The 24,934-nt window shown below is 42.4% G+C and overlaps 2 protein-coding genes and 1 long non-coding RNA gene across 12 annotated transcripts in view; 1 reads left to right on the top strand and 2 right to left on the bottom strand.

Moving 5' to 3' along the window:
• Positions 1-3,178, bottom strand: part of LOC113248074 (uncharacterized) — a 105,796-nt gene extending 102,618 nt beyond the window's left edge. For 2 of the 9 annotated variants that reach the window (XR_008956109.1, XR_008956115.1), the window contains exon 1: positions 3,051-3,172. This is a non-coding gene — a long non-coding RNA (uncharacterized LOC113248074). Of the gene's footprint in view, positions 1-381; positions 2,970-3,050 lie in introns of those variants that run through there. The other 7 variants (XR_007190556.2, XR_006408479.3, XR_008956112.1 and 4 more) reach the window with 5 other exon arrangements.
• A 155-nt stretch (positions 3,179-3,333) lies between these two features.
• The window catches only part of TMEM266 (transmembrane protein 266), a 122,590-nt gene continuing 100,989 nt past the window's right edge, over positions 3,334-24,934 (top strand). Inside the window, exons 1-2 of one of the 2 annotated variants that reach the window (XM_044380434.2) lie at positions 3,351-3,413; positions 8,862-8,977. The gene's annotated coding sequence lies outside the window, so the exon portion shown is untranslated. Of the gene's footprint in view, positions 3,414-8,861; positions 8,978-24,934 lie in introns of both variants that reach the window. The other variant, XM_026489480.4, reaches the window with a different exon arrangement.
• Positions 15,350-16,047, bottom strand: LOC130541930 (60S ribosomal protein L21-like). The gene is made up of 2 exons (XM_057303601.1): positions 15,965-16,047; positions 15,350-15,773 (listed from the first exon to the last, which is right to left on the bottom strand). The coding sequence occupies exons 1-2, from the start codon at positions 16,045-16,047 to the stop codon at positions 15,350-15,352; spliced, it is 507 nt and encodes a 168-aa protein (XP_057159584.1).

Below are 24,934 nucleotides of genomic sequence, written 5' to 3'. Positions count from 1 at the left end.
CATTTTTCAGGATTCTCACTAACTCAGATTGGCCTTCTCCCTGTATGTTCTAAGTAAATGAGGTTGCATTATAAATCAACATTTAGAAAAGGTTTTAAAATATTAACAGGTACATAAACATTAACAATTTAAGATCTTTTGGTATTAAATTTCACAAATCATGTGGCGTCAGATTCATGTTTTATTTTTACAAGTAACTACCTCAAGAGAACAAATTTTAACTCTGGTTATCAATCTTTTTTAGACATTCACAATATCAACATAATCTCTAATCTGCCCCCTCATAATCTTGTAGCTACATACATGCACAAATTTTCTGATTATGTAATTCTGGTACTCTTGAAAAGACAGTCTTTTTAATTTAAAGAAAATCTGGGGTACCTGGCTGGCTCAGTTGGTAGAGCACACAACTCTTGATCTTGGAGTCATGCGTTCAAATCCCACATTGGGTGGAGAGCTCACTAAAAAATAAAAATCTGACTTACCTCAAAACACATTTTGGTATGGGATATCATGCCAATTATAGCCACATTAGAAGCAAGTGTCATAGAAGGATTAAACCCAGTTAATTTCTTCCACTCCTGCTTTATAGCTCCTATTTTCCTACTGCTGTGGAACTACCTCACCCACAAAATTCCCTCTGGTTCATCACCTAGTCTTCTGAAGCAGCACCTGTTCTGATTATTAGCTCTAGTATTCCCCAACCTCTCCTATTGATAAGAATCCCCTGGGGCAGTTAAAAATAAAAATCACACGCCACTCTCCTGTAGATTAGATTTTAATGTGTTTGAGGTAAGGCTCCAGAATCTGATTTTAAACAAGAGTCCCCAAGGGATTCTTACAGGCAAGTTCAAGAAGAAACTCTTAGGCCTGCCAGAGCTCTTCATGTTCCTCTAAACTGATCAGCCTCAAGGGCTAGTCCTCCTCGGGTGTTAGGGGTATTTGAAAACAAGAGCTGGGCCCGTTTGGAGAAAGCTGAATGCCATCCTATCTACTTCTGTTTTCAATATCCTAACTTAAGAGAGGGAAGATTTTGAGTATGTGCTGCGAAGTAGGATACCACCAGGGGGCAGCATAGAGCTGACAAATTATACATGTCTGGGGATTTTTTTTTTTTTTTTTTTTTTTTTTACTTCACCACATAAAATGGTTGCACCTAGATTTTCCATGAACTCAAAGACTACCAAAAAAGAGGGTTGGGGTAGCACACTTAGAAGATACTGGTAAAGATGTTAGCACATAATTTCTACACGGTTTTTTTCCCTCTGGCTGTCTTTACAGCAGCCATTGTAGACCAAAAGTTTCCTTGAAGTAGCATTTCACCTGGAACCAAAAATTGTATTGGACTACAAAGACTCCCAGTAAACCAAAGTGATCTTCCAATTCATCTGTAAGTTTCAAAATACTTGTCCTACTCTTTTAACTAGCATTGTAACTGGGTGCTTTTCAATGGTATTAGCAAATCTTCAAAGTTCGCTAAGTGGGGAAAAAAATGCAGCGGATAACAATGTGAGCCAACAATGCCAAGGCTTTTTTTTTTTTTTTTTTTACACTTTTTTCAAGTATAATCGAAATGCCACCACTTGTCAGAAAACTATACTCCCCTCACCCCCATGTCATCCATACTCTCAAATTTTCTTGACCCATCCTCACTTTCTCCCCTCCAGTCCACATTTCTTCCTTCTGGAAATGTAAAAGAAAAATCCTCTGGCAACCCTGGTAGCTTCTACAAATATCACTTCCAAGGGCTTTTATCCCTCTGAAATTCCACCATTAGCATAAGAAGCACTGAAATCTGAGGGATGAACTGAAGAACCTTGACCTATTCCCAACTTGCCAAATTAGATACTCCATACCTGGATATTCCTGGGTCTGAGAAAAGCATGATCCAGGCTCTGGCGCAATTTCATGACTTAGGTTTTGAAGTCTTTCAATTCCACAATTTCCATCTTTTTAGCTAGCAAAGCAGAAGGGGAGGAGGAAGCAAGAATGACAGAAACATTCTTGGGAGGCCAAATGGGCCTAAACAAAAACAAAACACCTTCAGAAGAGGCAGGAGAACTGGAAATCAAGATGGTCTGCAGAGCCAAAGGCTACACTAGACTAAGTGTTCTAGAAAGGAGGATTTCCAAACTTTTCAGGTATTTTAACAAAAATGTCAGGACCCCATGGCTATATTTTTAGCACGAACTGATGGAGACTAAAATAAAAGTTATGAGTTCAGAAGCTGACTTAGTGACCGTGTTCCACTACTCATGGCAGTACTTGGCAGACATCAGAGTTGTTGTTGTTGTTGTGTGTGTGTATGAACTCTTCTAACCTACAGACAATATTTGTGGGTGCATCCAGAATCCTCATCTACTCCACTTACCCCACCTACTAACCCAGAAACATAGTCCTGTAACAGACACTCTCAACGAGGTCGATATCATCTCCAGTGGGCGAAATCTTACTACATGTATAAAACACAGCTACACCTATGGTACATAAACAGCTATACAGTTTATCAGTGATATTTGAATTTCATGGGGGGGAGGGCGGCGATTCGTGAGCAAAATGTCTAAAACGCTTTCTTAAGAACGCGATAATGGAAAGTGGGGGTGGAAGGTTGAGAAACACTGTCCTACAAGGGCCCGGGGCTGAGGCTATCAAATGAAGGTCCTGATAGGCATTCTTCTCCCAAGACCGCCCACGGAGGGTCAGTGGTCTCTGATTCTGTCACGACCCGGGCCAGAAAGCGGTGTTTCCCTCCTGGATGGCCTCAAAACGTAGAGGGCAACGCCTGCCGTTCGCTCCCTCACACGGTGCCATGTGCGGATGTAACGAAAAACTGGCAAAGAGCTCTGGAAACTGCAAAGCGCTGCACCAAACACAGAGAAGTCTTCTTCGCTGGATTGTACGAAAACCCCCGGGCAAGGTTCAGTCGGCCTCCGCACTTGTTGCTTCCCGGGGGCGCCCCGCCCGCCTCCACCTCAGACCTTCCCTTCGCGACCCCCTCCTCTCCACACGCGCACACGCGGGCCCCCCAACTCGGCCGCGCGACCCCTCACCCACGCCACGACGCCGGTACGCTGCGTTCAGGTCCTGCTGGCTGCCCAGCCTCCGCCCCCTGCCGGGTTCCGGCCGCCAGTCGGACCCGCCGAGGCCCGGTTTCCTAGACAGCCGCGCCGCCGCTCCGTAGCCTGCAGGGGCGCGCGCGCGCCCACGGCGGAATGCAAGGGCGCAGGCGCGGGCCCGGCGAGCCGCCCGAGCGAGACCGCGCGCGCGCCCCCGAGCGCGGTGGGCGGAGGAGCAGAGGGAGCGGCGGAGCCGCGAGGGGGCGGGGGGGGGGGGGGCGGACAGGGGAGCCCCGGTAGCGCGAGCTGCGGCCGGCGCCGCTGCAGAGCCGAGAGGATCCCGAGCCCAGGCAGCAGGTATGTGTCCTCGAAGCCGGCCGTGGCCAGGGCTTCCCCGCCTTGATGCCCGGGTCCTGTGGCCAGGGCGGGGGTGGGGGCGGGTCAAGGTTTGTAGGGTTCGTGTCCGGGAGGGCTGGGATCTTACCACTGACCTTCATCGCCCCTCGCCAGGGGAGCAAGACGAGGGTGCGTGGGGCAATCCAGGGCTTCAGCTCCAGCGTGGGGATCTGCTTCTTGTCACATGCTTCTTATTTATTTTTGCAAACTGCTCTGGTTCGGGTCCAGCTGCAGAAGCTTTACCTCCCATTCTTTGCCTCCGTGTGCCATCTTGCATTTATTAATAAAACATGCAAGCCGGGGTGGGGGGGTGGATTGCTGCTGGGGGGAATCCCATTGCAGTATGGGTTGAGTGGCGCCTATTTTCGGTTTTCAGGCGTGGTACTGAGGTGGAAATCCCACACCCTGAGCATTTGTGGCTTGGTTGGTCGTGACCACTTCCTAGTGGGCTTCCCCCATTTGTCTGGAGGCGCTACAGCGGCAGGATGTGCTGTCAGGAAAGGATGGTGGGCTTTCACCGTCAGGCCAGAACCCCCTTCAGGGGACACAGGTGCACATAGTTCTCCCTGCTTGCTAACTTGCCAAGGAGGCTTAAGGCCAGAAAATTGTTTCCCGTGATTGCCGAGAGGAGGCCTTGAACAGGATCCTCGAGACTTGCATACTCAAACTCATTAAGGTTTTGCATCTGAAGATGACTAAAGCATGCCACCTGTTGGAAGTCAGGCCCCATGAAATCTTCCATAATCTAGCCCACCAATTCCTGGTTCAGTCACTAATACTTAGCGATAGGCCCATACTGGTTCTTCCTGTCTTCTTTAATATTGCTTGTCATTTGTTCTTTTAAAATTTAATCTATGATTTGATGCTCCGTATGTTATAAATTACATGATTTGTATATATCCCATACACTTATAACATCATATCCTAAAGACTGAATTTCTTTTCAGTGTCTAGGTTACCAATTTCCTAGCTTTTCCCCTTGCTTCAAGCGGCAGTCCAAAAAGTGGGATATATGTAACTGATTACCTTTCTCTGCCCCTCCCCCCATTCTGTGGTAAAAAGAATAGAACAAACTGGAAGCATAAAGTGAATATGGGTATCACAAGACATTGGGATATGGCAGCAGAACTAATTGCTTGTAATCTATAGTCAGTGTGCCACATCTAATCAAGAGGACACATTCTTAAATACTCATATGTGCCAAGTACGGAGCTAAAGGGTGTTTGTGCATGATCTCATTTAATCTTCACAACAAACTTGTTATCTCCATGTTGAAGATGAAGAAGGTAAGACTAAGAAAGGTTAGCTAACTTGCCCAAGGTCACACAGTCAAGAATCAGAATAAAGATGCAAACTCAAGTGCCTCTGATTGCTGGGGTGGAGGGGCATTGGGAAGGACCTTTAACCCTGGTGCTGCTACTGCATCTGTATTTTAATTAAGATCAAGTTTATGCAAGAGCATACATGCTTGGATCTGATTTTCCACTTCATAGATTCCGCGTCAATCTTTGTGGATTTCCATTAAGAGAAACGGTTGTTTCAGAATGGGTCTGTGTGGAATTTTTTGAGGTGGCACCGAGCCTATAAAAAATGGTATCCTAGACATGCTTTCCTTTAACTCTCTCAAATAAGCAGTTAAGTTCAAAAAAGTTGTTTCCCTTCAGATTTAAATCTATAAATTGTATGTGCATCAGATAGAATGAATCACTCATGTTTTTCATTATCGCATCCCACTCCAGTCTTCTTGCCACCCTGCATACTGGCTTCTGGTCTCAGTGCCAGTCATAAGAACAACATTGTCTATCACACTCGTATGTGAGTGCCTTAATGGGCTGAAGGAATCCAGACCAGTCATGGACCATAATCCAGTCTCTCTACGATAGTAGCAATTATTCACTTGAAGATCTTAGAATCTGTGCATTCAGCTATGGATGTATACTTAATCTTTTTTTGCAAGCGCATTATTATAATGCAAATACTGGATTTTGCTGCACATTCCAGTAGTTCTCATAGACTTAGAAATTGCTATAGTTGCATCAATGGAAAATCCACTCAATGGGGCTACAAACTTTTATATTCAGGTCACATATTTAAGATGGTAGTGAGAAAGGTATATGTAAATATAAGGGATTATTTGAAAATTATATCCCCTGGAAATTACAGCTTTTAATTATAAATTGATGGCCAATATTAGGTAGGAATATAAGACTCTCTTATAAATTCTGTTAGCTCTATTTTCTTCCTTGGGCAATGCAACTGGTTTTAGAAATGATCTTACTTTTGTCATTATACTTTGTTGTGTTGACAGTAAAGCAATTTGGATAACCATTTTGCCTCATGGAAAACACTGGGTTTTAGAAGAGCATATTTCCTGGTGTTTATGGAAATGCTGAGATGGAGTCTTCTGCCCTGAGGATTTCCAGTCTATGATCAGATAAACTCACGATGAGTCCTGATGTTACTGGGGAAACAGCAGAAAGTTAAGGGGGGTGTTGGGTGATTTCTGGAGAGGAAATGGGTTTTCCTATGTAGACCATCACTATTTTCTTTAGTCAGAAATCTCATAATTAAAAAGCATACAAGAAGTAGACGTCTACTCGATTCCATTCAAGCAGGATTTTATTTAATCAGAGCTGAGCATCCTTTTAGGTGCAGTGGTCAATCTGAAGAATGTAAAAATGTTTCTGGACTACATTTTTTTTTCTTGAATCATATGCCTAAACTGGGAAAAACCATATGGTCAACTATGGATGCTTAAGTATTATTTTTTCCCCCTCACCAAGTGTCTTTCTGGGTTTTTTTGGAGGTGAGGAAAACAACTAAAATTTTTCCAACCTATAGGTAGCATGCATTGCAGTGACTGTTGTAGTGTACATTTTAACGCATCGTTGAGTAAGACATGGAAACTGGCTTATTTGTCTCTCTTTGACTGACCTTGTAATCTTCTTAGCTGTGAAATGTGTTTTTTGTTTTAGTATTCTTTGCTTGGTGTTTTTTAAAATGAGATTTTTTTTTTTCAGTGTCAACAATCTTGAATCATAAAAGAAGTTCACAGTCAGCCTACTTTAAGATACTTTATTTTCATCAGTCTCTCTCTCTCCTTAGTGGCAGCCATTGCAAGAGTTTTAATTTTATTAAGAAAATGGTTCACAATCCATGAGTTAATCCATCCCCTTTCCAAACTGTACCAGAGTTCACAGTTGCTGGCCAGGCACACGCCCCTAGGACCTTCATCGGTGAACCCTGTAGCTCCCTTTGGCCTTATCTGCACCCAATTTCCCCACATAGAAGGTGTGAGGGTTCCTAAAGTTAGGTCCCACGAGGCAGGCATTGCTTGGGTAAGCGAGGTGGAATAGTGGCTACTCAGTATGATCTAGGAGAGGGTCAGGGAATCACTTCTCCCGAATCAACACTAGCCTATGCTGTGATTTCTCCTTGTAAATATAGTGTGTACTCATTGTAAAATGCTTAAGCATTACATAAATGTAGAAGGTAAAAGGTCAATGGCTAGAATCTTTAGTGATCTTACCCCTCAGCAATAGTCAGTAAATAGTTTGGTGTGAATTCTAGATTTTTAAATGTGGATTCTGAAATGTTCCTGTTTGCCAGCAATACTACCCATAGATGAATATGGTTTGCAGGGTTTTTTTTTTTTTCCTTCCACAGGGTAATGTATCTTGCACTCTTAGTGGCCCATGAATGGCATACTTCTAGATACGTTTTATTCAGCCACTGTGGGAGCTAGATGAGAGGAGCCCTGTAACTGGGGGAAGAGGCAAGGGACTAATGTGTGGTGGGTAGGAACTGGGCACAATCCATGTCCTGTGATAGGTATTTTTACATTCTGTATCTCTTTTAACCCTTTGCAATTATCCTTCGTGGTTAACTGTGTATAGATGAGGAGAGGCAGAGTCCAAGGTCCACGAGATTTAAGGAGCCAAGCTGAGATTCAAGCCCTGATCAGTGGCTCGGACTTGGGCTTTTTCCTTCTGATTGCAGAATGAAGAGCGCTCTGCCTCTGACCATCCACACTGAGCTCCTTGCTGCTCCCCCTGCCTCAGAGCCTTAACACTAGTGGTTCTCTCTCCCGGAATGCCCTTCCCACAGATACCTGCTTTGTTTGCTCCCTCACCTTTTGGCTTGGCTCAAAGTCTGACTACTCCTTTAAAACTAAGCCCTCTCCCAAAATCATTCTTAGCCCTCCTCCCTGCTTTGGTTTCATTCGGTAGTCCCTCACCTAGTTTACCATATAAATTGGTTGTTTTGTTTATTGTCCGTCTCCCCCAGGTAATGAATGCTCCAGAGCACAGGGATTTTGTCTATTTTGTTCACTCCCAGCCCTGATGTTGTGGAAAAGAACTGACAAGTCACTGTGGCATCCTTGAATCCTTCCAGCCTCCTACTCTCCTTGTTTTTGTTAGCACTTACACTTCCCGGGAGTGAGCAGTGAAACTCTAAAATGCAAAGACTCTGTGTGTGTGTTTGGGGGAATAGCAAGGGAAGTAGAGAAAAATCAGGAGGGATCTTGTCCTAAATGGTTGTCAGGGAGAGAAACCTCCCAGGTAGACAAAGGGAAATGGAAAGAAAGTCACCTGAGGGCCAGGGTGTGTGACAAGGCAGCAAAAAGTACATGGGGAGATGGCCAGGGATGAAGAGGAGACCTGTTCGGGTTCCCCTCTATTTGGCATACATGTTTTTTGAAGACTTCCAAAGAAGGCACCAGATTCCACCAACTTTCCTAGTGGCCTAAGTTACTAGAAAGGAAAAAGAATCCATGGACATTCACACAGGTAGACTAATCACTGCACCACCAGCATCAAACTGTTGCATTTTTTAAAGATTAAATACCTGTTGGTATCTTTCCTGTTTAAGCCAGAGTGTGAGAGTTCATTGCCCAAGCACTTAGCTCGAGTGTCTGAGTTTTGACAGGAAGCATGTACCAACAGCATCACAGACAGATTCTTTCAGCCCAAGCTGTCCCGACTCTGGTCATACATCTTTTGTTTGCAGTAGTTCTTGGGCCCAAGCAAAATGGGGGAGTTGGGGGGAATAATTCAGACTTAGAACACTTTAGAATTGAGTATACTGGGATACTGGAGGGAGTTCATGGTTATGGGATAAGGTCAGTGAAAGTGCTCCTCAGCCATGGGGAGCCCTCCTCCCCTCCTCCCCCTCCTCCTCTCTTCCACCTCTCCTCCTCCTCTCCTCCTCCTCCCAGCTTTAATTACTGCCCTACGTAGTCTGAATTACCTGCCAGGAGAGAATTCCCCTTCAAAAAAAATGTAGCCTCCCTAAAACTGCTTTTGATTTGTCATAAAAAGTACCCAGTAGCTAGAACAGGGGCTGATAACTCAGGTTCCCACAGCTCATTAAAACAAAGAATTTTAATAAGTAGTCTGCCCTTTGCAGCCCAGGTGTTTGGAAGTCGGGGTTGGAATCAAGCAGCTGTTCTCTGGATTTCCGTCTAAAACCGTAATGCACACATTGCTTTCGGCTGCTCTCTCTTGGCTCAAAACAGGTCTGAGGTAAGTTCTTTGATCTGTGAATCTCTCATGATCTCCTACCTTAGTTACCAAACTGCCATCAGGCCGGGCCAGGCAGTGTATATATAAGGTCAAGAGGTCAAGTAACCTTTCTCTATAACTATTTCCCTTCAAACAGTTAAATCTTTGTGTTGTACCTCAATTTGATGCAGTGTTTTTAATAAACAATTTCTGTGACACTTGCTAATTCTCCTTTAACCAAGCCTACTGAAATTTGTTAGTCTTGCCCTTCAAAACAAAAGAACAGGGTGAATATATCTTAGTCCCTCAAATAAAGAAAGTGTTCCACTGTTTCAAAAGAAAAGGTTGGGAATTTCTCTCCCATCTCTCCCTGTCCTTTCATTGTCAGTTTCTTTCCTGGGGCTCTCTCTGCTGTCACTTCTCCCATGATACCCTACAAGGAACCCCTGTCCCTATCCCTCTAATGAAATGGAACTCTTAAAGGTCACCCATGATTGCCTAATCACAGATCCGATGGCTGTTTCTCAGATTTCGTTCCTGATGGCTCAGCAACATCTGACCCTATCGACTTCTACTTGAAATGCTCTGTTGGCAGCACCCTCCCAAACGTGTCTGGTCTTTTCCTCTCTCATTATTCCTTTCCTATCGAGAGGCAGCCTGGAGAAGTGGTTAAGACTGTGGGTTCTGTGGGCTGTATGGGTTTGAACCCTGGCTCTAATACTTGCTAACTGTGTGACTTGAGTGAGTTATTTAACCCCCCTGAGCCTCAGTTTCTTCATCCGTAAAATGGGAAGAAGAGTACCTAGGCCACAGGGCTGTCAGGAAGAAATTAAATGAATGTGCCTAGTAAAGAGTAAGTGCTTAGTAAATGCCATCTTTAATCATTTTAACTTGCTGTTTGGATACCTTCAGAGGCTCCCTTGTATCTGCAGAATAAAACCATAACTTTAGCTCTTAACTAGCTTACTTACTGCCCCCAGCCTTTCTAGTGTGCGCCCACTTCCAAGCCCTTATCCATGCAGTCCCCACTTGAGGACCACCTCCACCCCTTCCTGCTCTGCCCCTCCTTCCCTGGCCAGAGGAGGGAGAGCACTGAGGGCTGTGCCCGCCTCAAGGCCCTGAGCACAGGCTGTGTGTAATGGAAGCCATCCTCCCTTGGGCACTGAGCCTATCTCTCTCAGACAAATTATAAATTACTTACGGACACCAGCTGTGATTTATACTTTCAAAAAATATCCTTCTCAGCATTTAGTGCTATATACATACTAGGAATTTAACTCCTATCTTCTAACTGCCAAAACACGATAGTTTTTCTTGGTCCTTCCAGAATCGTTTTTCCTCCTAAACTGAAACTTGTATTGATCAGTCCTAAAGCCTGTGTAAGCTTTATATGGGAAAATTGAGTCAACACAACAGGGAGAGTTAACCACCTCAGAACAGTTTTGGAATGAGGAAGGATATATAGAAATCACTAAAATAATGGGAGCACAGGGAGTAACTTAATTCTTTTTAAAAGGAGTTTGAAATTCTCCCAACCTGGGAAGCTGTTAGGACTTTATACAGTGTTTGGGACTTTTTTCTGTCCTGATGCCATCCCTCCCAAGCAAAATGAGTGCCAATTGCACAACCACCCTCCACCCCAGCTGTGATAATCAAAAATGTCTCCAAACATTGCTGAATGTCCTCTAGGGTACACGAAATCATCCCCATTTGAGAACCACTGCTCTATAGGATCAATCCAGAAAACTCAGTATATTCCCAGTTCAGAGAATATCAGAATTTGGACAGTTTGGATCAAATGAAGATGAAAATTATAATAGGAAAGATAAATTTGGGTTTGAAATTACTAACACAGAAAATTTAGCATCTACAGATCTTTGGTACGTAACGCCATTGTAAGTTGAAAATGTTAAGTGGAAAATGCATTTAATGTAGCCTACCACCAGACATCATAGCTTACCATAGTGCACCTTAAACATGCTTAAAACACTTACATTAGCCTACAGTTGGGTTAGATCATCTAATGCAAAGCCTATTTTATAATGAAGTGTTGAATATCTCATGTAATTTGCTGAATACTCTAGGTGAACAAAGTAAGGGTTGTAGGGGTACCAAATGGTTGTAACGTGTTGGTTATTTACCCTGGCGGTCTTGTGGCTGACTGGGAGCTGCCACTCGCTGCTGCTGCCCCGCAGCAAGAAATATCATCCTGCACATCACTAGCCTGGGAAAAGGTCCAAATTCAAAATTTGAAGTATGCTTTCTACTGAATGCATACTGCTTTTGCACTGTCATGAAATCAAAAGATCATAGGTAGGTTGAACCATTACAATTGGGGGATCCTCTGTATAAGCAGTTATGGATTGTATTATGAATATGGAGAAATAAACCAATACAGTAGTTACAGAAATTCAGACCATCTACTCCTAAAGTTCTCGCGTGTGAATACAACAACTCCAGTGCAATACTCCAATCATCCTTGGAATATTTTTGTTGGAATTGTATTTAAGTGCCCAAAATACTTTTCTGCTTTTGACAATAAGTCTATTAAACCAAAAAATAATGACTGGAGAACTCTGAGTTGATTACCATTGGAGGGAATTATATTTGACCTGAGGTAAGCTGGCTCTCCCTACCAGAGGCTGCTTCTGACCCCAAAGCTGCTCTAAGACAGCACGTTCAGGTGCTTCAGGGGTGAAGTAGGAATGACTAGGTACTTTGTGCTTTGGTGAAGGGCCCCAGTTGCTCAGTAATCTTCGTGGTTGTTAGAAAATTTAGCTGTACGTTCTAAGTGCAGTAGCACAGATTGCACGTCATACCCAAAGGCCGAAAGTAACAGTTAAATGTACCACTTTCTGAAAAAAGCATTAAGGCTCCAACCTTGTGAGAGACCTGCTTTGGCCAAAGATCACCTTTGGCTTGTAATCGCCTTTGAAAAGGGAAAGCATACAGACCTTCAAGGTGATCACTGATCAATGGTCTAGAAATAGGCCTTGCGCAGTTTCTTGAATCTGGGAGGCAAGGTAGAATTACTCATTCCACAGACAACTGTGAACATCTTCTGTGTTCCAGACTTGTGCTAAGGAACTCCAGAAACCATGATGGACTGAATTGTGTCCCTCCTAAAATGCATATGTTGAATCCCTAACCCCCAACATGACTGGAGATAGGGTTTTCAGAAGGTACTTAAGGTTAAATGAGGTCATAAGGAGGGAATCCTAATCTAATAGTACAATGGCCTTCTAACAAGGGAAAGCGAGGGGTGCCTGGCTGGCTCAGTCAGAAGAGCATGCAACTCAATCTCAGGGTCATGAGTTCAAGCCCCATGTTGGGTGCAGAGATTACTAAAAAAATAACAAATTTTTTAAAACGAGGAAGAAGAAGAGAAAGAAAGATTTCTCTTTCATTCTCTTCACCCTTTGAGGACACAGTAAGAAGGTGGCCATCTACAACCCATGACCAGAATCTCACCATGCTGGTACCTCACCGTGGATTGCTAGCCTCCGGAACTGTGAGAAAAAAAATTCTGTTGTTTAAGCCATTTAGTATATGTATTTGTTTTCATAGCCCCAGCTAACACATTCTGCATCCTCATTGTATAGACGAAGAAACTGGACCCAGAGAAGCAAATGACTTGTCCAAGGTCAAGTTACTAGTTAGTGGCAGAACTAGAACATAAAACCTAGTTTTCCTGACTAGTCCATTGTACATTCCCCTTTCTGTACCACCTCAGGTCATATGGGCTCCTGTTCATTATCTCTAGAACCTGTGGCTCACCTCTTCTGTAAGTATCAGGGTCCTTATATCCGCTCCGTTTATCTCAGGATGGCTGTGAGGATTGGGTAGATGGGACAAAAAAGACAATTTAAGTGTCTAAACAGAATATTTTACAGATGTAAGTATCACACTCAACTCAGATTTTTCCCGATTATCAGGAATCTATCTGCCTTCGAAAATTGTTCTTTTTTTTTTTTTTTAAACACCTGAAACTTAGTCTTAATTGCTGAAATGAGGTAGTTCTTGAAAGTGTAACCAGAAAGCTCTGCAGTCTATGGACAAAAACTATAAAGTCGTTTCTAGTTGTAACTACATTGAGACTGGAGCATCAGATTAAGGCATAAGAATTTCTAGAGTCTAGCCCATACACTATTCCATGCACTAGAAGTGTAACTCTGGACAAGTCACTTCACCCTTCTGAGTCCTGGCATCCTTTCCTATCAAATAATGGGATTAGGCTTTGTGGTTTAGGGATTCCAGAATAATTACTCTGAACTGTGCAGTGCCTTAAAACAGCAGGACAAAATAATTCACACAGTGATCTCACTTTACAAATTATACTTCAGTTATAGTTGTTGGAAGAGTCAAGCATAGATGAATGGCATTTGGCAGGAGTACATCCGAAACCCTTAATTATACACTGTAGGCAGCTCTGTAGCTTGGTCTATGTCAAAAGACACCACATTATCAAATGACACAGTGTAGAGATGTTCGGAGTTTTTACAACAGCTTGTTCATCCATAGCATGATTGGCCTGTGTCAGGTAGCATCCACAGTCTGCACTTGAAAATCTGAGCGCTCCTATATTTAGATTAAAGACCTCCTGTCCAGTTCCTTTGGAAATGAGTCCATTAAAATTGATGACACTCAGTGGGGTGTTTCGGGTTCATAGCTAGTGACACATACGGTTTATTTCCAGATTTTTATGTAGTTAAATGCTATACTAGGTATAATGGTTTTCTTCCCCCTTCATCTATTTTGCCTAGCCCCCACCCCGCACACCTCTGGCAACCACCAGTTTGTTCTCTATATGAGTCTATTCCTGTGTTTGTGTAAGTTATATAAGTTTCAGGTGTTGTAAGTTTTATACACAGCTTTTGATGTATTTCCATTGTAGAAGTAATACATAAAAATCACACGTAAGTAATACATAAATTGGAAACACTTTTAGCAATAAGGAAAAAATCATCTATAATCCTACTATAGTTATTATTTACCTTTTGTGCCTATCCTTTGAGGCATATTATGCATGATTTTTTAAAATTTTAATTATGGTTACATACACATAACGAAATTTACCATTTTAGCCATCCTTAAGTGCAGAGTTAAGTGACCTCAAATACATTCACATTGTTACGCTATCATCAATACCACCCATCTCTGGAACTCTTGTCATCTCACAAAACTAAAACTTTGTATCCATTAAATACAAAACTTCTACTCCATTACACCTCCACCCACAGAATTTATATTATTGATGTCACAATTTCCTCTTTATACCTGTTATATTTTATATTTTAAAATATTATACAGGCATTTTAATAACTTGCTGAGGACAGCAAGGAGGCCTGTATAAGGAGAGTGCTGTGATAAGGGGATAGGAAATAAAACTGGAAAGGGAGTTTGCAGGGCCTTGTATTCCATGGTGAGAATTTGGATTTTATTTAAAATTTGTTAAGACATCTTTGGATAATTGAAGGCAGAGGAGCAGCATGATTTAATTTGTTTTAGAAGGTGTACTTGGTTGCTGTGTGGACGTAGACTGCAGGGGTAGGAGAGGAAACAGGAGAGCAGTGAGGAGGCTACTTTGGTAATCCAGGTGAGAGAGGACAGTGGCTTGGATCAAGACGGTGGCTTGGACCTCCTTCAGTGGAAGGGGGTCAAGTGGTTGGATTCCAGATATATTTTGAAGCGAGAGCCAGTAGGATTTGCCGATGGATTGGGTGTGGGATAGGAGAGAAAAAGAGGAGTCAAGGTGAACATCAATGTTTTGGGCCTGAGCAACTGGAAGGAGGAAGTTGCCATTTTTTGAGGAAGAGATGAAGGAGGAGGAGATTTTAGGTGGGGGGAAATGAAGAATTGTGTTTCAGTTTTCATTTTTACAGTCTAGTAGATGTCTAACCGAAGATGTCAGGTAGGCAGTTGGATATGCAAATATGGATTTCAGGGGAAAGGATGGGGCTGGAGATAAAAATTCTGAAGACAGCATGTGTGGATGACATTTTAAGCCGTGAGATTGAGTGAGCTCACTTAGGCCCTGGCAGGGAGCATAGATGGATAAAAGGTCTGAGTAAAGAGCCCTGGGGCATGTCAACATTTAGAGGTCAAGAGGAGGAGGACAAGGACCTAGCAAGGAAAACTGAGAAAAAACATCTGGTGAGGAGAGAGAAAAACCAGATGGTATGGTCTCCTGAAAGTAGAGAGAAGAGAGTGTTTCAAGGAAGAATGACTGATCAGTTGTGTCTGTCTAAGGTGGTTGAGCATTGCATTTAGCAATATGAAGATCCTGGCTTGTAGTTGAAATGTGACTCCAGGAACCAGGGTCTTCTTTCTTTTTTTCTTTTTTTTTTTTTTAAATCTTGAGGTCTGTTATTTGTTGTTTGTTTGTTTTTACACTTACCATGCCATGAATTCATAGAGAATGGGTTCCCACTGCTCAGGCTCCTTTCCATTGGTTCTCACAAAGTGTATTTCTCTGGTTGAAGCAGGCTGGCACTTCAGTTGAACCCAAGGACCTTTCTGTTTGGCTTCCTTCTTTTTCTTATTTTCCTTCACACACTTCAGGAAACTATCTCGGCTCTTAGAGCACTTAATATGCTCAATACATATATTAATTCTCTTGGCAAGAATCTTGCCCTTAACTTGTTTGTTTATAACAATCTCAACCGCATGCTGGGTAACATTGTAGACTCTTCCAGTTTTGCCATGGTAAGATTTGTGGCGTGTTCCTTTTTCTACACTGCCCATTTCCTTGATGTCCATAATATCACCTTTCTTGTAGATTTGCATGTATGTGGCCAAAGGAACAACTCCATGTTTTCTTTTTTTTTTTTTAAGATTTTATTTATTTATTTGACAGAGATAGAGATAGCCAGCAAGAGAGGGAACACAAGCAGGGGGAGTGGGAGAGGAAGAAGCAGGCTCATAGCAGAGGAGCCTGATGTGGGGCTCGATCCCATAACGCCGGGATCACGCCCTGAGCCGAAGGCAGACGCTTAACTGCTGTGCCACCCAGGCACCCCAACTCCGTGTTTTCTAAAAGGCCTAGAGAACATATAGCAGGTACCTCTCCTCTCTCTCTTTGTGTTGGTCATTTTGGTGCATTACTGGAAGACGGTAGTTCCCACCAGTCTTCTTGCTAGAAAATCACTTCTGTCGATTTCTGACTGTCTTACCAGTTACCAGTTATGTGAGACAGCATTCTCTTCTAGTTCACTGTTAAACATCTCATCCTCCAGGAGACAGTCACCTAATTTTCTAAGTCAGTTGACCCAAAACAAATATCCTCTCTTCTCTTGGGCCCTCCAAGAAAACCAGTGTTGTTTTGTTTTGTTTTGTTTTGTTTCTGGCTCAGCAGAGAGAACAGTCTTCATTTGTTGTGGACTGTAATCTGCACTCTAACAATCAAGAGTTCCCTTTACATTCATCAACCAACAATTATTTTATAAAAGTCCAACAATATACTATATTAATGCATTGAGTCTTATTTGAGAAAGAAAATCCCACTCAGGAAGAGTTTACCAAGTCCCAGGGAGAAATGATTCTTCTGGGTAGGGCAGGAAGAACTCAAAGGACAGGATCATGAGGTGTGAGGGTAAGAAAGTATCATGGGGGGTTCCCAGGAAGGTGGGTCATTAGCTGGGCCTGAAAGGGTGGAAAGGATTTGAACAGGTAGGGCAGAAGATAATCACATAAGATACTTGGTATCATAGTCAGAGATGATGCTGATTGTGATTACATTTATACTGACAGATTGACCTGAAGGGATGAATTCACTGTCAGAAATATTATTTCTTTGAATCATGGACACATGAAACCCTATCATGTTGACCTGTGCTTGAGAAGTCTTTGGTATAGAGGTTCTGCATTACCTTTTAGAGGGATGTTGGTAGTATTTAGTGGTAGTGAGATGCCTTAGAATTTAGAGATAAGATTGCTTTACCTATTCAGTCCATTCGTGTATGAGACACTGAGGATAAATCAAGACAGATGGGTCCCAGTCTTCAAAATCCACAAATGGCGGTGTGGTAGGCCAAAAGGTATCCACCTCAAATCCTTGGAACTTAGGAGTATTGCCTTATTTGGAAAAAGGGCCCTTTCAGATGTGATTAAGTGAAGGATTTTGAAATAAGGAGATCATTCTGGATTATCAGTGGTTGGAAAAATACTATCACAGGTGTCCTCATAAGAGAGAGGCAGAGAGAGATTAGACACAGAGCAGAGGAGGACATGACAGTGTGACCACAAAGACAGAAGAGAGGGATGTGGATTCAAGCCAAGGAACACCTGAAGTGACCAGAAACTGGAAGAAGCAAGGAACAGATTCTCCCCCAGAGAGAAGGACAGCTCTACTGACACACTGATTTTGGACCTTTGGCCTCCAGGACTGTGAGAATGAATTTCTGTTCTCTTAAGCCACCAAGTTTGTGGTAATTTGTTATAACAGCCAGAGGAATTTCATACAGGTGGTATTAGTTATTAGGGGAATAAGCAAATTGTAAATGTGAATTTGGAAGAACCCAGTACATTAGTTAAGGTGACCTGGTTTGTGGACTTAGGGAGGCCAGTTCAGAACATAAGTATAATATAACAAGTTTAGACTTAATTATTTAACACCTAGGAAAGCTATGTGGGTAGATGTGGGGCAGTTGGCCCCAGAATATAAACAGAAGCCAGAGACCTAGAAACTTGTAGTGAATGCCACAGACTTTCAAGCCTGAATACATTGCTGTGGTTCAGGGAGGGCTACTGGGCTTCTCAACGCCTGGATGGAGTCCCCTCCTTTTTATTTACTGGGTAGTACTCTCCCTCCTTGCTTTGAATCCATGCAACTTACAGTCACTGATCAGCTTCCAGGTGTGCTGACTTAGCCCCTGGTCGTGAACCTGAGCATTTTGGATACTGCAAGAGCAGCTTTGTCTTTTTCTCGCACCTGTACAGATGAATACATTTGCAGCCTAATTTTTATTTCTTGTGAGTTTGATTAGCATGATTTAGCTAATCATGCTTAGGTGAACTCAACCTTGAGATTGACAAAACTGGAGGCCACATCCTGACAGTAAATTTGCCAAACTGAAGCCATACAATAAGACCTTTTGATGTGCAGCCTTTGGGTCTTCCAGATTCTATCTGCTGTTATCATTGAGCCCTCCATGCTACCTCAGGAGACATCACACTTCTCCCTCAATTCAAAATCTGGGAGACATTTTTTCTTGGTACTTATATATATGGGGGTACCCTAAGGGGCTGCTAGGAGCTGGAGAGCCCCTCAACATGTCCCTTTAGGAAGAACAACCTCAGCTCCTGTGTTAGTTTCCTAGGGCTGCTGTAAAAAAAGCACCACAAAGTACGTGGCTTAAAAGAACGGAAATTTATTTCTTCACAGTTCCAGAGGCCAGAAGATCTAGGTGTTGGCAGAGCCACACTCCCCCCGAAGTCTCCAGAGGAGAATCCCTCCTTGCCTCTTTTGGTGGCCCCAGGTGTTCCTTGGCTTGTGGCTGTCTCTGCCTTTATCTTCAGGTAGACGTCTCCTCTATGACTTCTCTTTTGTCTTTTATCAGGACACCTGTCTTTGGACTAAGGGCTTACCCTAATCTAGTATGACCTCATCTTAACTTATTACAAACTACTTCTAAATAAAGTTGTGTCCTGAGGTTCTGAGTAGACATGAACTTGGGGCGGGGGGGGCAGACGCTGTTCAACCCACTACAGCTCCTGCAGTTGGAAAAGATGCCAAGGCTTGACTGAGTCTTCGGTTATGCTAAACAAATATGAGTCAACTACAGCAACAGACTAAGTAGGCTCCAATTTGTAAGTGCAAATTATAAGATATCATAAAGAAACTTGGTAATGACCAAGAGGCCACCCTATCTGGTGGCAGCAGTGATACACAATCATGTCTTCTATTAAGATCCCTAAGAGCACCATTCCAGACTGGGCTCTCCTGCCCTCCTCGAATTGAGATCACTCCGGCAGTACTGTTCTCTACAGGTGGGGCTGGTTCCCACACCACCTGCTATTCTGTGCTGGTGTGGCCACCTGTCTCCTGACAGGACCTTTACAGCTTTGTAGCTCTCCATGGGATAGGTTTCTCTTTTAGGGCTGCCCCACCCATAATCACTCTACTTACCACCCAAGTTATTCTTATGGTGGCATTTGTGTACTGAGCTCTGAAGATGACAGGAAGACACATCTCCATAGTATTCTTCTGCCATACCATTGACTATGGACAAGTCATTGTCCCATCTTTAGTTGGGTTAACCTGTGATGCACGCCAGTATTGGCTTCTTTCTGATCCTTCTCATCTCAATAAGAGGATAATGTGTTTTATGTCAGAATATTACATTCCAGGTTCCCAAACTTCCTTTTTATTCCTCATTCATTCGAGACCCTGGGAGTCACATTATGCAAATTAAACTCATTTTGTAGACAAAAACTGCCTCTACCACCTTGCCCTGTGCCTAGGCTCACTAAAGATGATGTTCCAGCCATATTGGATCAAAACATCTGAAACCAGTGAGAAGGGAAGAGTGACCAGGATCCCAAGTTGCTGTGGCTCCTTTTGGGAGAGTTAGATGGACTTGGATTCCAATTCTAGGTCAGCCACTCACTGACATTGTAGACCCAGGCAAGCTTCTTAACCTCTCAGAACATGAGTTCCATAAATATGTGACCTGGGCCTAAAACTCTATACTTTGCAGAGTTATTATGAAAATTTAGTGGGATGGGGAATGTAAGTGAACACTTCTAGCACTTCATCAGTTGTACGGTCACCATTCCATAAATCTGCTGACTGTGGTCATGGGCAGGATCCATGGCACAGCTGAGACAAAGGGGCTGACAACATCACATGGATTTAGGAACATGTCACCAGAGCCATGTGACTATAATAATGGCTCTCCCATCAGTGTTTTTTCTCTAGAGCTTTCTCCATTTCCCTGCCCTTTCTCTCACCTCAAGGGAAGAATTGTTCTTCTTTTTCAAAACTAATAATCTTTGTATTCTTCTTTTTTTAATGTTTTTTTATTATGTTAGTCACCATACAGTACATCCCTGGTTTCTGATGTAAAGTTCGATGATTCATTAGTTGCGAATAACACCCAGTGTACCATGCAATACGTGCCCTCCTTACTACCCATCACCAGTCTATCCCATCGCCCCACCTGACTCCCCTCTGAAGCCCTCAGTTTCTTCTCAGAGTCCATAGTCTCTCATGCTTCATTCCCCCTTCTGATTACCCCCCTTTCTTTATCCCTTTCTTCCCCTACCAATCTTCCTACTTCTTATGTTCCATAGATGAGAGAAATCATATGATAATTGTCTTTCTCTGCTTGACTTATTTCACTTAGCACTATCTCCTCCAGTGCCGTCCATGTTGCAGCAAATGTTGAGAAATCGTTCTTTTTGATAGCTGAGTAATATTCCTTTGTATATATGGACCACAACTTCTTCTTCTTTTTTTTTTTTAATAATGATTTTTTATTATATTATGTTAGTCACCATACAGTACATCCCCGGTTTTCGATGTAAGGCTCGATGATTCATTAGTTGTGTATAACACCCAGTGCACCATGCAATATGTGCCCTCCTTACTACCCATCACCGGTCTATCCCATTCCCCCACCCCCCTCCCCTCTGTAGCCCTCAGTTTGTTTCTCATAGTCCATAGTCTCTCATGTTTTATTCCCCCTTCTGATTACCCCCCCTTTCTTTATCCCTTTCTTCCCCTACTGATCATTCTAGTGCTTATGTTCCATAGATGAGAGAAATCATATGATAGTTGTCTTTCTCTGCTTGACTTATTTCACTAAGCATTATCTCCTCCAGTGCCGTCCATGTTGTAGCAAATGTTGAGAACTCATTCTTTCTGATTGCTGAGTAATATTCCATTGTATATATGGACCACAACTTCTTAATCCAGTCATCTGTTGCAGGGCATCTCGGCTCCTTCCACGATTTAGCTATTGTGGACATTGCTGCTATGAACATTGGGGTGCATATGGCCCTTCTCTTCACTACGTCTGTATCTTTGGGGTAAACACCCAGTAGTGCAATGGCTGGATCATAGGGTAGCTCAATTTTTAACTTTTTAAGGGACCTCCACACTGTTTTCCAGAGTGGCTGTACCAACTTGCATTCCCACCAACAATGTAGGAGGGATCCCCTTTCTCCACATCCTCTCCAGCAATTGTTGTTTCTTGCCTTGTCAATTTTTGCCATTCTAACTGGCGTAAGGTGGTATCTCAGTGTGGTTTTGATTTGAATTTCCTTGATGGCTAATGATTTTGAACATTTTTTCATGTGTCTGTTAGCCATTTGTATGTCTTCATTGGAAAAGTGTCTGTTCATATCTTCTGCCCATTTTTTGATTTGTTTATTTGTTACTCGTGTATTGAGTTTGAGAAGTTCTTTGTAGATCTTGGATACCAGTCCTTTATCTGTAGTGTCATTTGCAAATATCTTCTCCCATTCCGTGGGCTGCCTCTTAGTTTTTCTGACTGTTTCCTTGGCTGTGCAGAAACTTTTAATCTTGATGAAGTCCCGTAAATTCATTTTGTCTTTTGTTTCTCTTGCCTTTGGGGATGTATCATGAAAAAGGTTGCTTTGGCCGATGTCGTAGAGGTTGGTGCCTATGCTGTCATCTAGGATTTTGATGGATTCCTGTCTCACATTGAGGTCTTTCATCCATTTGGGGTTTATCTGTGTGTATGGTGTGAGAGAGTGGTCAAGTTTCATTCTTTTGCATGTAGCTGTCCAATTTTCCCAGCACCATTTATTGAAGAGACTGTCTTTTTCCCACCGGATGTTTTTTCCTGCTTTATCAAATATTAGTTGCCCAAAGAGCTGAGGGTCCATTTCTGGGCTCTCTATTCTGTTCCATTGGTCTAGGTGTCTGTTTTTGTGCCAGTACCATGCTGTCTTTGTGATCACAGCTTTGTAGTACAGCTCGAAATCCGGCATTGTGATGCCCCCAGCTTTGTTTTTCCTTTTCAACAGTTCCTTGGAGATTCGGGGTCTTTTCTGGTTCCATACAAATTTAAGGACTATTTGTTCCAGTTCTTTGAAAAACGTTCTCGGTATTTTGATCGGGATAGCATTGAAAGTGTAGATTGCTCTGGGTAGCATGGACATTTTAACTATGTTAATTCTTCCGATCCATGAGCGTGGAATATCTTTCCATCTTTTTATGTCTTCCTCAATGTCTTTTAAGAGTGATTTATAGTTTCTAGAATAAAGGTCCTTTACGTCTCTGGTTAAGTTAATTCCAAGGTAACGTATGGTTTTTGGTGCTATTGTAAATGGGATGGATTCCCTGATTTCTCTTTCTTCGTTCTCGTTATTCGTGTACAGAAATGCAACTGATTTCTGAGCATTGATTTTGTATCCCGCCACGTTACTGAATTGCTCTATAACCTCTAATAGTTTGGGAGTGGCTTCTTTTGGGTTTTCCATATAGAGTATCATGTCGTCTGCGAAGAGAGACATTTTGACTTCTTCTTTGCCGATTTGAATACCTTTGATCCCTTTTTGTTGTCTGATTGCTGTTGCAAGGACTTCTAGTACTATGTTGAATAATAGTGGCGAGAGTGGGCATCCTTGTCGTGTTCCTGATCTTAAGGGAAAGGCTTCCAGCTTTTCCCCATTGAGAATAATATTTGCAGTAGGCTTTTCATAGATGGCTTTTATGAGATTGAGAAATGTACCTTCTATTCCTACACTCTGAAGGGTTTTAATCAGGAAAGGATGCTGTATTTTGTCAAATGCTTTTTCGGCATCGATTGAGAGGATCATATGGTTCTTGAGTCTTTTCTTGTTGATATGATGTATCACGCTGATTGATTTGCGAATATTGAACCACGCTTGCATCCCAGGTATGAATCCCACTTGATCGTGGTGGATAATCCTTTTAATGAACTGTTGGATTCTATTAGCAAGTATCTTGTTGAGGATTTTGGTGTCCATATTCATTAGGGAAATCGGTCTGTAATTCTCCTTTTTGAGGGGGTCTTTGCCTGGTTTGGGGATCAAGGTAATATTGGCCTCATAGAATGAGTTTGGTAGCTTTCCTTCTGTTTCTATTTTTTGAAATAGCTTTAGGAGAATAGGTATTATTTCTTCTTTGAATGTTTGGTAGAATTCCCCGGGAAAACCGTCCGGGCCTGGAGTTTTGTTATTTGGAAGGTTGTTTATCACTGACTCAATTTCTTCATAATTAATTGGCCTGTTTAAGAAATCAATTTCTTCCTTTTTCAATCTTGGTAGTTTATAGGTTTCCAGGAAGGATTCCATCTCTTCCAGATTGCTTAGTTTATTGGCATATAGCTGTTGATAAAAATTTCTAATAATCCTTCCAATTTCAATGGTGTTCGTCGTGACCTCTCCTTTTTCATTCATAATTTTAATAATCTGGGTCCTTTCTCTTTTCTTTTGGATAAGTCTTGCCAGTTGGACCACAACTTCTTAATCCAGTCATCTGTTGAAGGGCATCTCAGTTCCTTCCACGATTTAGCTATTGTGGACATTGCTGCCATGAACATTGGGGTGCATATGGCCCTTCTCTTCACTACGTCTGTATCTTTGGGGTAAATGCCCAGTAGTGCAATGGCTGGATCATAGGGTAGCTCAATTTTTAACTTTGTAAGGGACCTCCACACTGTTTTCCAGAGTGGTTGTACCAACTTGCATTCTCACCAACAGTGTAGGAGGGATCCCCTTTCTCCACATCCTCTCCAGCAATTGTTGTTTCTTGCCTTGTCAATTTTTGCCATTCTAACTGGCGTAAGGTGGTATCTTAGTGTGGTTTTGATTTGAATTTCCCTGATGCCTAATGATTTTGAACATTTTTTCATGTGTCTGTTAGCCATTTGTCTGTCTTCATTGGAAAAGTGTCTGTTCATATCTTCTGCCCATTTTATGATTTGTTTGTTTCTCGCGTATTGAGTTTGAGAAGTTCTTTGTAGATCTTGGATACCAGTCTTTTATCTGTAGTGTCATTTGCAAATATCTTCTCCCATTACCTGGGCTGCCTCTTAGTTTTTTTGACTGTTTCCTTGGCTGTGCAGAAGCTTTTTATCTTGATGAAGTCCCACAAGTTCATTTTATCTTTTGTTTCTCTTGCCTTTGGAGATGTGTCACGAGAAAAGTTGCTGTGGCCGATGTCGTAGAGGTTGCTGCCTATGTTCTTCTCTAGGATGTTGATGGATTCCTGTCTCAAATCGAGGTCTTTCGTCCAATTGGAGTTTATCTTTGTGTATGGTGTGAGAGAGTGGTCAAGTTTCATTCTTTTGCATGTAGCTGTCCAATTTTCCCGGCACCATGTATTGAAGAGACTGGTTTTTTTGTCCACTGGATGTTTTTTCCTGCTTTATCAAAGATTAGTTGCCCAAAGAGCCGAGGGTCCATTTCTGGGTTCTCTATTCTGTTCCATTGGTCTATGTATCTGTTTTTGTGTCAGTACTATGCTGTCTTTGTGATCACAGCTTTGTAGTACAGCTCAAAATCCGGCATTGTGATGCCCCCAGCTTTGTTTTTCCTTTTCAGCAGTTCCTTGGCGATTCGTGGCCTTTTCTGGTTCCATACAAATTTAAGGACTATTTGTTCCAATTCTTTGAAAAATATCCTCGGTATTTTGATCGGGATAGCATTGAAAGTGTAGATTGCTCTGGGTAGCATGGACATTTTAACTATGTTAATTCTTCCGATCCATGAGCATGGAATATTTTCCCATCTTTTTGTGTCTTCCTCAATGTCTTTCAAGAGTGATTTATAGTTCCTAGAATATAGATCCTTTACGGCTCTGGTTAATTCCAAGGTAAAGTATGGTTTTTGGTGCTATTGTAAATGGGATGGATTCCCTAATTTCTCTTTCTTCAGTCTCATTATTTGTGTATAGAAATGCAACTGATTTCTGAGCATTGATTTTGTATCCTGCCACATTACTGAATTGCTCTATAACTTCTAATAGTTTGGGCGTGGATTCTT

Source organism: Ursus arctos, unplaced genomic scaffold (genome assembly GCF_023065955.2).
Source record: "Ursus arctos isolate Adak ecotype North America unplaced genomic scaffold, UrsArc2.0 scaffold_28, whole genome shotgun sequence".
Lineage (NCBI taxonomy): Eukaryota > Metazoa > Chordata > Mammalia > Carnivora > Ursidae > Ursus > Ursus arctos.
The sequence above is the reverse complement of the archived record's forward strand: the minus strand, read 5'-3'. Positions and strand labels throughout refer to the sequence as shown.